At 49.1% G+C, this 17,748-nt stretch overlaps 1 protein-coding gene across 1 annotated transcript; it reads left to right on the forward strand.

The window, feature by feature from the left end:
- Positions 1 to 9,174: 9,174 nt before the first annotated feature.
- On the forward strand, positions 9,175 to 10,782 carry LOC144951899 (potassium voltage-gated channel subfamily A member 1-like; the record flags this gene model as incomplete). Its single annotated transcript, XM_078882244.1, has 1 exon — positions 9,175 to 10,782. A coding segment is annotated over one exon (1,608 nt), but the record flags the coding sequence as incomplete, so codon positions are not given.
- Positions 10,783 to 17,748: the final 6,966 nt, after the last annotated feature.

Below are 17,748 nucleotides of genomic sequence, written 5' to 3' on the forward strand. Positions count from 1 at the left end.
TCAACGTTTTTGGGTTAGATCACGTTATTTCTAAATGTGTCGTAACCCTCCACCACCCGACACGGCCAATCAGTAAAAAGTGTCACGTTGACAAAAGACAAAATAGTTCACTACTTTAGCCCACCGGTGTGTTGGGGCGTGAAACCACAACATAAAAAAAATTAGTACGACGTTTCGCTGGTAATTACATCCAGCATAATTTCATTAAAGCGTGTTTTTAAAAAGTTTTTTTTTTTAATGTTACTTATTACAGTCTCACGACGTGACGGACTTGGCAAAAGGAAGTAACGGCACCAGTGTGTGCAGGCATCGACAGCATGGGCCCCATCAGAGCCACTGCTGTCGATGACCACACACACTGGTGCCATAAGAGGTTGTTTTGGGGTGAGATCGCGTAAATACGAATGTGTCGTGAAACTCGCCACCAACCGACACAGCCAATTAGTAAGGGTTCATATTCTTAGGTTTTTTCGGTAAAGTCACGTAGGTAAAAATTTTAAATTTATAAAAGTAAAATACAAATAAAATAAAAATCCTCACTTGATACAGCTATCGTGCTGTGACGGTTCCACCTGAAGACGGAAGCTTGTGTTGCCTCCGAAACGTCGTGATTTTTATTTTATTTTTTATTTTACTTTTATTAATTTTAATTTTTTACCTACGTGACTTTACCGAAAAAACCTAAGAATATGAATCCTTGCAGTCACGAAAGCTTCAAATCTAGAATTAGTAAAGGGTTTGTCACGTAAACAGAACGTGGCCAATTCGTTACTCGTACAGCACTAACCGGTTGTGTGTTGGAGATAAAAACCCACGACACTCACCATCCGAGTACGACGTTTCACCAGTAATTACAACCGGCATCATCAGGCGGCAGACAGATTTGTGGAGAAATCCATCCCGTTTGGTTCTTAAATAGAAGGGTAGCTATGATGTATATACATTACAATGGACATCTCTTGCCGGTGTGTGGGTTTACTCTTCACCAACCACGCTGGTGCACTAGTAACGAATTGACCACGTGTTGTCCACGTGACAAACCTTACGAATTGTCCGCGTTGGGTGGTGGCGGATTTCACGACACACATTTACATTTACGCGATCTAACCGCCCCCCCCCCCCCCCAAAAAAAAAAAACTGCATTATGGATGATATTGATCGCGAAAGTCTCCTACGTGTTAAACGTTGCCACTGGGCAGGATTTTTTTTTTTTTCACCTTGGGCACCCACCCTCGTGGCCCACGAATGTTCCGTGGCCAGCCGGCAGGCTGTCCCGACTGCCCAGCGGCTACAGCTGGGCCTGCCTGGCTCGCCGTGATGGGTCGATTCAGTTTATTGTGAAGTGCCCTGGGAGCTAAAAGAGGCCTCCTTTAAGTCGGGTTTCATAAATTAGAAAAAAAACACGCACGCGCAACACCGTTTTCCGTGACGGACGTAACAGAGAAAAGGTAAACGATGAATACAAATGAATGAATTAGAGAATGAAGTTAGGAAATTATGTAATTTCAAATCTAAAATAAATATTTTAAAAGTTTTGAGTTAAGGAATTAAAAAAGTGCAACATTAGTCGTAAAAAGTGCCGTTGGTAAAGCACACGGTTTACCAAGAAACACTAAATTAAAATCTGTAATAATAAAACAAGTATAAGTGATGATGATGATGATGATAATTAACAATTCACATGTCAATGCTCTTGATGTTCGTGCTAACGATGCACCACACGTGTATTCCTGCTCTTGTCACCTGTGCGAAAGGGGGTTTTGGTCCTTCTTGACAAAAGAAACTAAACTTCTGCTGGCCATTAGTTTGGCTCGCGAATATAAAAAGAACCGAGATTTGCCTGTGATGTTATGCTGTTGAAAAAAAAAAGTTTCGAATAACTTTTTTGATTTTGGTTTTCGTTTAAAAAGTGTAGCACTTTAATTTAAATTATTGTTTGAAAGAGATAAAAAAAAAATACAAAGATACGGTACTCGCTTCTTTTTGGTTTTCATGCGTTTATATTTTCTGGAAGACAACCGATCTTAAGTAGCGCATTGAGCGTTTCGAAATCGCGCTGACGTCCTGAAGGATCATCTTCTTGGTTCTTTCGGTAAAGTCACGTAGAATGGAAATAATAAAATAATAAAAATAAAACATAATAAATAATTCTCACGACGTTTCGGCCACAACGCAAGCAGCCGTCCTCAGGTGGAGATCAGGTCTGTCGAGAAGACAGAGTCTGACTTTACCGAAAGAACCAAGAAGATGAATCCCTGCAGTCACGAAAGCTTTAAAATCGAAAGTCCTGAAGGATGTTTCAACGGCGTCTGCGGAAAAACATCTTCACAGCTCATCGGCTTTTCTCCACCATAAATAAACATTACGATTCTGTCTTGTGAATGTCATTTGACTTTGCCGCGTTCTCCAGATTGTAAGACACACTCCCCACCACCCCACCACCTCAATGGGTACCTGGCGCGGCGGTGTGTAAAAATCTCAACTGGGGGAGACAAAGGCGGCCGGGGGTGGTGTTGGTCCACACCACACACTCGTGTGCCGTGCCGGCCTTCACGAAGATGCTACTCGCGAACGGCACTCGCCCCAACAGTCGGTTGAGGCTATGCGGTGCAGGGGATCTTTGTCTTTGTGAGACCAGAGTTTGTGTGAACCACATTGACACCGGCCACGCGGATTTTGGCGATTCGTCTAACTTACCGGAGCACCCTAAAGAGTCCCGGAGAACAACGGTAACTCCAAATACACCAAAAGCCGATCGATGTTTTGTTGTTGTTGCTACAAAGATAAAATAATAAATTAAATAATAGCATACTACGACGTTTCGATTGCAACACAAGCAATCATCATCAGGTATAAAAGAAATAGCAACAAAAATCTAACCAGAAAACTATAGACAGTAGTATGCTATTATTTAATTTATTATTTTATCTTTATACGTGACTTTACCGAAAGAACCAAAGAATAATTCCTGCAGTCACGAAAGCTCCAAAATTAAGATTGTTGATGCTACAGTTCTAAAGTGTCCGGCTCAGCGATCAAACTTGCAGCTCTACCCGTCAATAACACTGGTCAACAACAACAAAAAAACATTTTTTTCTGCCCTGGACTTTTGCAGCTGTTTTAGACTAATTTCAGGGTGCTGATTCCAAATCTGATCTCAGATTTGCTCTATCACATCTCATTTTATGCTATCGGCATACCCCATTTCCATTGATTTTACCAGAAAATAACTCTGTCACTTATGATTGCAAGTAGTTGCGAGTCAGCGACTGCTTTAGTGTTAAAATACGGTGCTGTATTTTTAGGATAGTGTGTTTATAATATCATTTTATGTAGATATCCACATTCATTTAATATTTTTCTTCCGCAGTTTTTATTGAAAATGCAATATTTGATATCTCAAAAACCTGATGTGATAGACAAAAACTGATGCCAGATTTGGAATCAGCACCTTAAACCCGTTGGAATACCTTATGCCAGAAAAAAAAGTGTGTTGACCAGTGTTATGTGTTCCCTCGGATGATAAACGCGCACGGCTTTGCGAGCGTTCCCGCGGTGAGTGGGATACATGTCCAGTTCATCCTAACCGGATGAGAAGCAGGCAGCAGAGTCCTCGCAACCTGAGCGTGATCTCCCCCCCCCAACCCCTGGTCTCGGGGTCACCGTCACATTGAGTTTGAGCACCAACACTGACCGAACGACAACTGTGGACAGGTTTCGTCGTGCTTAGGACTCATCGGCGCAGTGTAGCTACCGAGGCTCACAGTAAACGCGGCTTCGTAAAACCGCCGGTGGGGTTTAAATTTCGATTTAAAGCTTTCGTGACTGCAGGGATTCATCTTCTTGGTTCTTTCGGTAAAGTCACGTAGAAGGGAAGTAATAAAATAATTAAAATAAAACATTTATTTTATCATGTTTGATTTTTATAATAAAATAATTCTCACGACGTTTCGGCCACAACGCAAGCAGCCGTCCTCAGGTGAAGAATGAAACACCACCAAGCTTGGTGCGTATATTTAAGCTGGGTTGGAGGGGTGGAAGAAGAGCGCCTTGACAAAATAATTTGCATATCAAGAGGAATTTAGCATATTTATGGGAAATGCGTAGGAGGAGTTTCAAAGTCATATTATGCCCGATCATTATGTAGGATTAGCAGCATCAAAGGGAGCGGATGGGGGTAGCATTAACATTCTTCGCCGGTGGGGTCTTTTTTTCCCTCCCCAAAAGTACTTTATTATTATTAATATTGAGCGAGACCATTCAGCTCCCACAGCACCGCGGGGGATATGAATTTGGGGGTTTAGACACCAGCACAAAGCACACGCGGCGGATTTCAGCGCAATGGAAACCCGTCTTAAACCGCACGTTTCAATAAATCGTTTCAATAAATCGTTTCAATAAATCGTTTCAATAAACTGTAACAAACCTTACTCTTTGGTTCTTTCGGTAAAGTCAGGTAGATAGGAAATGAAGAGATCACGACGTTTCGATCGCGACACAAGCGACCGTCTTTACCGAAAGAACCAAAGAGTATGGATGCCTGCAGTCACGAAAGCTTCAAATCAACATCGCAACAAACCTCGCTCCCTTGGCCGACGCCTCTGCAGGATAAGGCAAAGGGAGGGAGGGCGAGTGCCTAAATGCCCTCACGGACGCTCTTGAGAAGCGATGCCCACTGGAGGAGCGGCACCGAAGGGGTTCAACGTTTGGTGGGGAACTCCATTCCTGCCGTTGAGTTATTGCGCTAAAGATGCTCTAAAACGGGGGTTTGTTTCGTTGTTCTTGCATCATGCATGCGCTATGAAGAATGCCCCAAACATCACCTACGATATGATTTATTTTAAGGCCGCGGTGTTAATGACAAAGCTGTTAATTGGTTGTTTTGTTAAACGTGCACCACTGCCAATGCATCATGACACTGTGTAACCAACTTTTTATTTTTGTTTGTTCCTGGATAGTAAGTGTTATTTCCTAATTGCTTATGCCTGAAAAGAACGGCTTTTATTCCCCACAAACTTTGCTTTTGTGACCTGGACAGTGATATTTAGAAATTCTCCTATTTTCAATGAGAAAACTGGCGAATTTGTGTATTTTCGTTCACATAAAGTCAGAAAAAAACTACATATGAATCAAAATTAGCAAAGCGACGAATCCTAAATATACTAGAATCATCATCAAATAATCCATCTGCTTGAATAAATTATTTGTTGATGCTGCAGCATTGGCAGGCAATGCACAAGCACACTCGTCAACAACAAGTAGCCCTTAAAAAAGAACGTACATCATTATTAAACACAGTTGGCGGGGACTATTCTGCCTGCTTCTCATCCAGTGATGATGAACGGGATATTGATCCCACTCACCCGGTTCGGATTATGGGATAAGTATCCCACTGAGAAGTATATCCCACTCATCCGGTTAGGGTGAGCGGTATATGTACCCCCCCCCCGCTCCACCTCCTCCCTTGGGCATCACGGTGGCTATGAGACGTTAACTACCTCGCCTGGTATAGAGGAGATCGTGGGTTCGATCCCGACCCTGACGCCTGCTGCTGTATATTTGGAGTTTGCGTCTCTCATCATCATCACGGTGGCTAGGAGATGTTAACTACCTCGCCTGGTGTACAGGAGGTCGTGGGTTCGATCCCCGACCCTGACGCCTGCTGCTGTATATTTGGAGTTTGCGTGTCTCATCATCATCATCACGGTGGCTATGAGATGTTAACTACCTCGCCTGGTGTACAGGAGGTCGTGGGTTCGATCCCGACCCTGACGCCTGCTGCTGTATATTTGGAGTTTGCGTCTCTCATCATCATCACGGTGGCTAGGAGATGTTAACTACCTCGCCTGGTGTACAGGAGGTCGTGGGTTCGATCCCCGACCCTGACGCCTGCTGCTGTATATTTGGAGTTTGCGTGTCTCATCATCATCATCACGGTGGCTATGAGATGTTAACTACCTCGCCTGGTGTACAGGAGGTCGTGGGTTCGATCCCCGACCCTGACGCCTGCTGCTGTATATTTGGAGTTTGCGTCTCTCATCATCATCACGGTGGCTAGGAGATGTTAACTACCTCGCCTGGTATACAGGAGGTCGTGGGTTCGATCCCGACCCTGACGCCTGCTGCTGTATATTTGGAGTTTGCGTCTCTCATCATCATCACGGTGGCTAGGAGATGTTAACTACCTCGCCTGGTATACAGGAAGTCGTGGGTTCGATCCCCGACCCTGACGCCTGCTGCTGTATATTTGGAGTTTGCGTCTCTCATCATCATCACGGTGGCTAGGAGATGTTAACTACCTCGCCTGGTATACAGGAGGTCGTGGGTTCGATCCCGACCCTGACGCCTGCTGCTGTATATTTGGAGTTTGCGTCTCTCATCATCATCACGGTGGCTAGGAGATGTTAACTACCTCGCCTGGTGTACAGGAGGTCGTGGGTTCGATCCCCGACCCTGACGCCTGCTGCTGTATATTTGGAGTTTGCGTCTCTCATCATCATCACGGTGGCTAGGAGATGTTAACTCCCTCGCCTGGTGTACAAGAGGTCGTGGGTTCGATCCCTGACCCTGATGCCTGCTGCTGTATATTTGGAGTTTGCGTGTCTCATCATCATCATCACGGTGGCTATGAGATGTTGACTACCTCGCCTGGTGTACAGGAGGTCGTGGGTTCGATCCCCGACCCTGACGCCTGCTGATGTATATTTGGAGTTGCGTCTCTCATCATCATCACGGTGGCTAGGAGATGTTAACTACCTCGCCTGGTATACAGGAGGTCGTGGGTTCGATCCCCGACCCTGACGCCTGCTGCTGTATATTTGGAGTTTGCGTGTCTCATCATCATCACGGTGGCTAGGAGATGTTAACTACCTCGCCTGGTCGACAGGAGGCCATGGGTTCGATCCCCGACCCTGACGCCTGCTGCTGTATATTTGGAGTTGCGTCTCTCATCATCATCACGGTGGCTAGGAGATGTTAACTACCTCGCCTGGTACACAGGAGGTCGTGGGTTCGATCCCCGACCCTGACGCCTGCTGCTGTATATTTGGAGTTTGCGTCTCTCATCATCATCACGGTGGCTATGAGATGTTAACTACCTCGCCTGGTATACAAGAGGTCGTGGGTTCGATCCCCGACCCTGACGCTTGCTGCTGTATATTTGGAGTTTGCGTGTCTCATCATCATCACAGTGGCTAGGAGATGTTAACTACATCGCCTGGTGTACAGGAGGTCGTGGGTTCGATCCCGACCCTGACGCCTGCTGCTGTATATTTTGAGTTTGCGTCTCTTATCATCATCACGGTGGCTAGGAGATGTTGACAACCTCGCCTGGTGTACAGGAGGTCGTGGGTTCGATCCCGACCCTGACGCCTGCTGCTGTATATTTGGAGTTTGCGTCTCTCATCATCATCACGGTGGCTACGAGATGTTAACTACCTCGCCTGGTATGCAGTAGGTCGTGGTTTTGATCCCCGACCCTGACGCCTGCTGCTGTATATTTGGAGTTTGCGTCTCTCATCATCATCACGGTGGCTATGAGACGTTAACTACCTCGCCTGGTATACAAGAGGCCGTGGGTTCGATCCCCGACCCTGACGCCTGCTGCTGTATATTTGGAGTTTGCGTCTCTCATCATCATCACGGTGGCTTGGAGATGTTAACTACCTCGCCTGGTCTGCAGGAGGCCGTGGGTTCGATCCCCGACCCTGACGCTTGCTGCTGTATATTTGGAGCTTGCGGTGTCTCTCTCTCTCACTGTGGTCACGTGGATTTTTCTCCGGGTCCTCCGGTTTTTCCCTTCCACATTTAGAACCGACGTCACCACGCGTTTAAGAGGATTTTGTCCGCTGCCTTTAAATGCCACGCGATTTGCCACTTCGTCGGGCTACCATCCGTGTCCGGGTCGCTTCTCTGAAAGAGAGAGAGAGAGCGGCATATAGCTCGGTGGTTGGTGCCTTACCTGGCAACGTGAAATCTAGTTTTTGGTTTCTAGTCGAGCAAACACTCTCTCTCTCGGATGGAATGATTCAGCTGCGGCTCCACTCCGCGGACGCCTTCCAGACTTCGCCGTCAAAAAACCCGCGCCGACGTTTCGCTTGCAATGCTTTGAGCTTCGTCAGGGAGAGCTACACGAATTCCACTGACTCCCCCCCCCCCCAGCCACCCCCAACCCCCCTGCATGTGGAAACCCTGATACATTCCACGCTATATTTTTGTAAGCAGGAGGCTCAGGGTTGCAAGAACACCCCTCTGGCTTCTGGTTCGTGCCAGTCGTCTTACTTTTCCTTGTGGCACTGGATGAACACGGTCATTGATGCCAGGGTTATTTTTAATGAACGCATGCCTGCCTACCTTCTCCGTCCCCCCCTCCCCTCCTCTCTCCCTCTCCCCTCTCTCTGTATCATGTTCGTTTCTGCCTGCGATGAGATCGGTGGTTGCGGGGACACACACACACACACGAAGACACGGCTTGTAGACGACAGGGCGCTCGCGTGCCAAGGGGCTACACGGCCTTGTTTGCGAGAGAAGCGGAGAAGCGGCGTGTTGCCGTCTTTTTCGCGGATTTTTGTTTTCACAAGTGGAAGGGTGGTGGGTGGGTGGGGGGGGACGAGGAATAAATAAGTGCACCCCCACCGAGCCTTTTTGAGAAACCCGAATGGATGTAAATGAGACGCTGGTACACGTGTGTGCTGTTGGACCGAACTCGGGGTGTTAAGTCAGCCGCTACCGTGTGAGTCTCAGTGTGCCCAGAGTGCTCTCGACGCTTTGATCGGGAGCAGACGGTGAGATTGCAGTCAACGCCTCCTTGCCGCCGTGCTTCGTTCATCATCGACACGTCTTTCAATTTCAATTTCGCGTCCCAAAATCAACTTGCGCGAGGCAGGAGAGTTCGTCGTCGGCCGTCGTCGCCGCCGCCGCCGCCGTTATCGATCCAGGATGGAATCGGCCGTCTCCGGATCTCATGGACATCGCCACCACCACCACCACCTCCCGCGCACCGCACAGGCCCTTTTCGTCGGCACGGCCCGCATGACCGGCCTCAAGGACCAGCGCGTCGCCGCCGCGTCCGCCCTCGCCGCCCCGTCCCCTGCGTCCAGCAGCAGCCGCAGCAGCAGCGGCAGCAGCGACGGCGACGACGACGACGGTGAAGACAAAAGGGACGACGGCAACGAGAAACGGAAGAGGCGGACGGGCGCAGGCAGGAGAAAGCAGAGGAAAGAAAGCCTGGAATCGACCGGGTCCACGGGCATTCGGGCGGAGGGGTCCGGATCTCTACCGCCCAAGGGTATCATCGGCGTTCTCGTCGAAGAGGACACGGAGGCGCTACTCGGCGACGCGGAGGCGTGCGGACGGGGGGCGGGAGAGGGACCGGGCGAGCAGCACGATGACGTGGAGCGAGTGGTGTTCAACGTGTCCGGGCTGCGCTTCGAGACGCAGCTGGGCACGCTGGCGCAGTTCCCCGACACGCTGCTGGGCGACGCGGAGCGGCGGTCGCACTACTACGACCCGCTGCGCAACGAGTACTTCTTCGATCGCAACCGACCCAGCTTCGATGCCATCCTCTACTACTACCAGTCGGGCGGCAGGCTGCGGCGGCCGGCGAGCGTTCCCTTCGACATCTTCGCCGAGGAGATCAAGTTCTACGAGCTGGGCGACGAGGCGATGGTGCGCTACCGGGAGGACGAGGGCTACGCGAAGGAGGAGGAGAGGCCGATGCCGGCGAACGAGTTCCAGCGCCACGTGTGGCTCCTGTTCGAGTACCCCGAGAGTTCTGGCGCGGCGCGCGTCATCGCCATCGTGTCGGTGCTCGTCATCGTCGTCTCCATCATCATCTTCTGCGTCGAGACGCTGCCCATGTTCCGAGAGGAGAGGGAGAACGCCTCGCTCGCCGTGCCATTCGTCAACGGCACTGAGGCGGAGGACGAGGCCTCGGGCAGCTCGTTCGCGGACCCCTTCTTCATCATCGAGACCGTCTGCATCGTGTGGTTCAGCTTCGAGCTCACGGTGCGCTTTCTCGCAAGTCCCAGCAAGCCGGCCTTCTTTAAGGACATCATGAACATCATCGACATCGTGGCCATCATGCCCTACTTCATCACCCTGGGCACCGAGTTGGCGGAGCAGGAGGGCAACGGGCAGCAGACGATGTCGCTCGCGATCTTCAGGGTAGTCCGCCTCGTGCGCGTCTTCAGGATCTTCAAGCTGTCGCGACACTCCAAGGGGCTGCAGATCCTGGGCCAGACCCTGAGCGCCTCCATGCGCGAGCTCGGCCTCCTCATCTTCTTCCTCTTCATCGGAGTCATCCTCTTCTCGAGCGCCGTCTACTTCGCCGAGTCGGACGAGTCCGAAACGGATTTCACGAGCATCCCGCACGCGTTCTGGTGGGCCGTCGTCACGATGACCACGGTGGGATACGGCGACATGTGGCCCAAGACCGTCGGGGGGAAGATCGTGGGCTCGCTGTGCGCCATCGCGGGCGTGCTCACCATCGCGCTGCCCGTGCCCGTGATCGTCTCCAACTTCAACTACTTCTACCACCGCGAGATGGACAGCGAGGACCAGGCTCAGTACTCGCACGTGTCCAGCCTCAACACCAATGACGACGGAGGAGGTGGAGGAGGAGGCGGAGGCGATGAAGAAGTTCTCAAGCAAATGTCCACGGAGGTCAACCCGCAGAGCGGCAGGGGCGACGGGGCTGACGTGGTGGCAATCCTCAAGGAGGTGGATTCTGGACAAGTCCCCAATAACCTTTCTGAGCGGACGGGGCTAGGACTCATTGCCTAGTGCCCGCCAAGTCACATCATCGGCGCAGAGGAGGTTTCGCACGTGCGGTAGACGGCGCCGACGATGTGCTCGGCGCGTAAAAATAGACTCGAGCGAGACTGTGGACACGAAGATGCAGCGCCATGCGAGAAGTTATCTGTAATGAGCAAAGGGCGATCATCGAAAACGTTAGTTCCGAGTTAAAACTGCAAAGCCAGGAGGCACAAAAGAAGCTGCTGTAATCGTGGATTATTGTATTATTCGCAGTTCGATCAACCAAACCAATGGTATTCACATACATCCTACTCACAGTTCTTATGGCTCTAATGAGTCCAAATTTGTCAATATTTTAGATCTGAATTTTTTTCTATATAAGCATGCAAGCTTGTGCTCACAGACATTTTTTTCAGATTTTTTTTATTTGTACCCGCTAACGACTTGGGTTCACAATGAAGATATATCCTTGAGAACTACGTGGGCAGGTTTCTTAGGGCTGCTATGCATGTATCAACAGTTTTTAAATTAAGCTGACAACGAAAATTTGAGCACAATCGTGAACTTAAACGACTCGCTGGCGGTAATGCAGATGGAGCGCGCCAAAAGGATTGACGGTCGACTTAAAAGACCCGCATGATCGCTCATCGAATGAAACGCAAAGGAAACAACAGCAAGAATCGGAGGTATAATTCCCATTCCGTGCATCAAGCTGTGAGTAAATCAACGAGTCGGGAGCACTGAGACGCTGTCTTGAGCTGAGAAATACATTTCCTGAACGGTGGCATCAACAGAACGACGCGCGGGGGGGATATTTGATGATAATAATTTCAGATGTTTGGGCTGAAGATGCTTTGCACGTGCGTGGGTGGCGGCAGTGTGTTCAGATATCCACCGATTCCTCAGCTCCTCGGTTTTGATGTTGGACAGCTATTGCGGCAAGTGCCACGGCGGGGGAATCGGCAGTCTTTGTGCGTGTGTGTTGAACTTCTTTCGCACCGTACGTAGCCAACCATGATAATTAGAGGTGCGGGGGAAGGACAACAAACGAGATTTAAAAGAGAATATCTCCCGGTGGCTGCCTAACATCGGAAGAGCATTGCAGATGGACGCAGAAGCGCATCTGAAAGCGCCGTGCCAAGCGGTGACCGTCTTTTATCGATGGCTCAGCCAAAGGCCGCTCGCTGCTGCGAGGATGACTTGAGTTCGCGTGATTACTGCTCATGTGGACAAGGCGAGGCCTCCATTACTGACACTGTTCAGATTCATTACCTTCTTCTTTTGTACAAAATGCCCGTTTTGTTCGTAGAATGCAATAGCCCAAGATAGCAATTGCCCAAGCGAGGAAGTGGTAACGCATTGGGCACGTTTCGTTTACGTTACAAACCTAATTGGCTGTGTCGGGTGGTGGCGGATTAACGACACATTTCTATTCACGCGATCTCGCCCAAAGAGAAACGTTTTGTCGTGGACAGCCACTCGTACAGCCATTTGTGTCAATCCGCTGCTGAGCGACGGCCTGGCCATGCCACGTGGATCATGGGGATTAATTGACCAACGATTTGTCCACGTGGTATGCGTGGAGGGCACTTGGGAGGGATGTGGGCACGTGGGGGTGGCCGATATTTGCTCCTCGAGAGTAACCCAAGCTGAGCATGTTTGCTGCTATGAGGCCGGCCCCTATCATCCACTCATCTTCATCACATTATGCCGCCCACCCCCCCTCCCTTCCTTAACCTCCTTACGTTCCTGTCTTAAAGCCTCAAACTTCTTCTCCACCGTCCATTCCTCCACCTCTTCCTTCCCCCCTCCACTGTTCCCCTACCCTCACCCCTATTGAACCTCTCCATCTTGATCACCCGTTTCTCGTCCGCTGCACGTCCCTGCCATCGAAATTGTGTATTTGTATATACCGTCTGTGTTAAATTATGTTAAGCGCCTTCAAGGCGCTCTATAAATAAAGCACAAGATCATCACCACCGTGATCGGATATGCAGTATTGTATTGCCGTACGCAAGGATAGAATCGAATCGTCGTGAGAAACGCGTGAGGTTACAGATGGCCCCGCCGCGTTATAGAAGGATGAGGCCCCAACCTGCAAGTTGAGGCCTGCGCCTCATGGCATACCTGCTGGGCAGTGCGAACAAGAAGTAATATTAAAAACAACTTTTTAAAAAACACGCTTTAATGAAATGTACCGTACGAGTAATGGAAGAACTCCACGACTCCAGGAAGTGGCCCCGAAGCTTGCCATAACGTAAGGGACTGTGGTGATTTACAGCCAACGTCAGTTGAGTGTGGACAATTAGAGCCAAGCCAAAACATAACATAAAAAAGATTGTTTAAAAATATTTAATTTTGAATGATAGAATATAGTATTGTCATCAGTATGACATAAGTATACCAAGTTTGCAGTCGATACCACATTGGGAAGTGTGTTAAAATTGAATAACAAGATTTGAGGATACAACAACAACAGACAGTGAGTTAATAGAAAGCGTGCAATAAAACATAACATATAAAAAAAATGGTTAAAAAATAGATTTTTTATTTTTTTCATTATATAATATAGTATTGTCATCAGTATGACAAAAGTATGCCAAGTTTGCAGTCGATACCACATTGGGAAGCGGGTTAAAATTGAGTTACAAGATTTGAGGATACAACAACGACAACAACAGAGTGAGTTAATAGAAAGCGTGTAATAATAAAAAGAGTTCACCACGTGACAGCAAGATGATGCCTCCTGCAAGGGGGTTAGGCCGCCTAGCTCACGGCAGATCTGCGAGCAGTGCCAATGAAAAGAGTCCAACGCAGAAGGATGTTAGGCCGTCACCTCATTGACGACAGATCTTTGGGTAGTGCCAACACAAAACGCCCAGCGCGTTCCACTGCGTTGTAGCAGGAGGCCTCTTCCTGTCCGGTTAAGCCCGCGCCTCGCGACACACCTGAGGACAGTGCCGACACACAGTCGACCGCCGTTATAGCAGCAGCAGGCCTCCTCCTACGAGGTCAGGCCGCCACCCTCACGACATTACTGCGGGAAGTGCCACCACAACAAGGGCAGTGCCAACTCAGATTGTCCACCACGTTATAGATGGAGGTCTACTCCTACAAGATGAGGCCATTGACGGCCTTCTGGACAGGCCTGAGGGCAGTGCCAACTCAGAGTGTCCACCGCCTTATAGATGGAGGAGTAGGCCTACTCCTACAAGATGAGGCCGTCGCCTCACGGACATGCTTGAGGGCAGTGCCAACACAGATTGTCCGCCGCCTTGTAGCAGGAGGCCTATTCATGCAAGGCGTAGGCTGTCGCCTCAAGGACAGGCCTGAGGGCAGTGCCAACTCAGAGTCCAAACCACCTTGTAACAAGAGGCCTAATCATGCAAGGCGTAGGCTGTCGCCTCAAGGACAGGCCTGATGAACCGGCCATTGGGGCCCCGCTCTCCGCCCGGACAGAGAGGGAAGAGGCCCGGGCGAGCAAAACGAAGTCGCCCTCCATTGTCGAGGAGTGATTTTGACCCTTTGGCTCTGAATTAATATCGCGGGGCTGGATGGGTGGTGGTGGGTGGGATGCTTGTGCATGTGCTTTAGTGTGTTGTTGTTGTTGTTGTTTTACTGGGCCATTGAAGGAGTGAGCCACTTCCACCCCGTGTGGTCTGCCTCTCCTGCTGTCTGGTCACGCATGCGCTTGTCACTTTGCGATACTTATGTGAACACAATATTCAGTGCTGGTGGTGGTGCTGCTGCTGTGTGTGTGTATGTTGAAGTTCTTTCGCACCGCCGTACGTAGTCCAACCATCGATACTCGGAGGTGCGGGCGAAGGGCATCAAACTGAAAGCAAAAAAAAGGCAGTCGTCAAGAAATTAATTCTAGATTTGAAGCTTTCGTGACTGCAAATTAATAAAAGTAATAATAGAAATAAAATAAAATAATCAATCACAACTTTGATTTATTGATTTAGTGATTTATAATTTTATTTTATTTATATTATTACTTACTTTAATTTTAATTTTATTTTTTACCTACGTGACTTTACCGAAAAAAACACCTAAGAGTATGTCAAGAAATTAGTTTGTCAATCTTGGACTGCAGTGATTCTTGGCCTGGGGTGCATCACGCACCCACTGGGGATGCCAGATGCCCTTTCTGGGAATGCGAGACGTGGCCAAATTTTATTTTATTTAGAAGGTAAATCATCGAAAACATAAATTAAGCACGGGGCAACGTAAGGAGCAACTTAAGTTCGTTTCATCAAACCCGCTGTGCAGCTATTACCATTGTCGCATCTTATTCTTGGTTCTTTCGGTAAAGTCACGTAGAAGGGAAATAATAAAATAATATAAAAAATATTAATTCTCACGACGTTTCGACTGCAACACAAGCAATCATCATCAGTCGAAACATCGTGAGAATTTTTATTTTTTATATTAATATTATTTTATTATTTCCCTTCTACGTGACTTTACCGAAAGAACCAAGAATATGAATCCCTGCAGTCACGAAAGCTTTAAATCAAAATTTAAATTGTCGCATCTGTTTTAACGACTGACAAACCATTGGGGTGCAATGCTGCAGTGAAGGGTCTAGAACCACTGATCGAGATGATCTAAAATTGCACAGCTCCAAGTGGCTTCCTGGTATCGGAAGGGAAGAGAGCGTTCCAGACGGCCGCGGAAGCAATGCGTCCTGAAAGCGCCGCTCGTCGATGCAGTTGGCCCACCGCCGTCTTTGCTGCGTTGGCAGTGACACAGCTAACAATGTGATAATTGGTTTTTTACCCTTCTATCTGGCAACAAAACTGACACCTTTTGTTGCCAGATAGAAGGGTAAAAAACCAATTATCATATTTTTACTGGCAAATGAGGTTCCCATAGTAGAGCTAACAATGTGTCAGCACCTTCGTCAATAGTAACACTGTGTGTGTGGCTTTAACATGGGGGGGAATGTATATCAAATCGACGACGTATTTGAGTCAATGGCCATTTCTTCAGAGCTCACAAAAATGGGACATTGCCCGAAACGTTGCCCGCTATACACGTTACCACGCGGCACTGCATATTGCTATTGACGAATGCGCTGAGTTTTGTCCGTTAATTTTACTTTGCTGGGATGCCCACACTACTGCTGCTACCACCACTTCCGTTGTGCGGGCTTCCGCGACCCTCGCAAACAAACAGACTGAACCCAACGACCACCACTCTCAGTGTGGGTTCGCCTCGACATCATCTCAGAGTCCACACACCTGCATTGTTTGTTGTTGCTGTAATCCAATTGAATGGACACAAGGGTTTTTTTTGAGGGGGGGGGGGGAGCTGCAGGAAGAGAGAAAAAAATAAAATAACGGAGACCCTGCCAAAGAGTAACCCTGCAACTTCAAGATCTTGAGTGGCTTACTTGTGAGCCAAACTGGCATTGAGTTTTGACGCGAGGTGCAAAGTTGGGTCGGTTCGCGACTGCGATGGACTTTCGGGTTGAATTCAACTTTACGACCAATGATGATGCCGATGGTGATGATGATGATAACAATGATGATGATGATAACAGCAGCAATTGTTGCGAATGGACAAAGCCGGACCGGATATATAGAAAGACGACTTGAAGACTCGGCTGGCTGTCCCCTTCCAAAGGGAATTCTGGCCACTCAAAGAGGCCAGACGAAAAAAAAATGGTCGGCGCGAACGCACATCATTCCTCTTGATATGCATATTCTTTTTTCAAGGCTCCCCCTTTCTTCCCCCCTTCCAACCCAGCGTATAGACACGCTCCAAGCACGTGTGCTGTTTCATTCAGACGCTGTCGCCTCGACAGACCTGGTTTTCACCTGAGGACGGCTGCTTGCGTTGTGGCCGAAACGTCGTGAGAATTGTTTTATTATGTTTTATTATTATTTTTATTATTTTATTACTTCCCTTCTACGTGACTTTACCGAAAGAACCAAGAAGATAACGCACATCACTCGCTCGCTCGCTCTCTCGCTCTCAAAGTGCACTCGCGCGGACAAACGACACGAACGAAAAATAAAAAACCCACAAAAACCTCAACGCAATTCACCGGCGACACTGCGTCTGAAGTGTCGCACGAAGACAAGTCTACAGTGGGCGACGTTTCAGGCAATGGCCCTCCTCTCTTCATAGCAAATGAGTAGAGAGGTCAGAGAGAGAGAGAGAGAGGTCACACGGGCAAGGCCGTGACCCCCCACCCCTCCCCTCGGAATGTGCAAAGGAACGTGGTCTCGAGCTACCGAGCTTGTGCCTCGTTTGCCTGTTCTGAAGAGAACGCCGTGAATTCCCACGAATCTTCCACGGATGTACCGTTATTTATTACGCGCTCAGCTGTTGCTGGGGCTGGGAGTTGATCGAGGGTCGTTGGAGGGAGCTGTTCGGATAGGGGGTCGTTGGAATGCACTGGCTTCCAAGCCCCTGGTCGTCTCATGGCCTGCGTGCAAAAGGTGAGTTCACCTTCGCACACACACACACACACACGCCCGCGCCCACGCACACACACGCGCGCACACACACACACACGCGTGCACACACACACACGCGTGCACACACGCACACGCGCACACACACACACGCGCGCGCACACACGCGCGCACACACACACACGCGCACACACGCACACACACGCGCGCACGTGTACGGGGCCATTCTTCAAGTTCACACATACGAGGGCATTCACGTTCACACACATGGGAAGGGGGGGGCATTCGTTACGTTCACACACACGGGGGCATTTACACGGCCCAGCGTCGTTAGTGCGTTCGCCACTCGTTGCAAAGGTCCGTGGTTCGCACCACGCGGCCGCCCTGGTTAATACTGCGGTGTTATAATATCCGTGAGAAATATATACAATGTCACTTATATGCACGACGCGCCATGTGCACCACGGTGGATGTTCCAGACCCAGTGATGGTCTTCCAAAAGAGAGAGAGGGGTCATGTGTGCTGGCATCACGAATTTTTCCATTTAAAATGTAAAGTAATTTTT

The sequence above is a fragment of the Lampetra fluviatilis genome, chromosome 64 (assembly GCF_964198595.1).
Source record: "Lampetra fluviatilis chromosome 64, kcLamFluv1.1, whole genome shotgun sequence".
In the NCBI taxonomy this organism is placed as follows: domain Eukaryota; kingdom Metazoa; phylum Chordata; class Hyperoartia; order Petromyzontiformes; family Petromyzontidae; genus Lampetra; species Lampetra fluviatilis.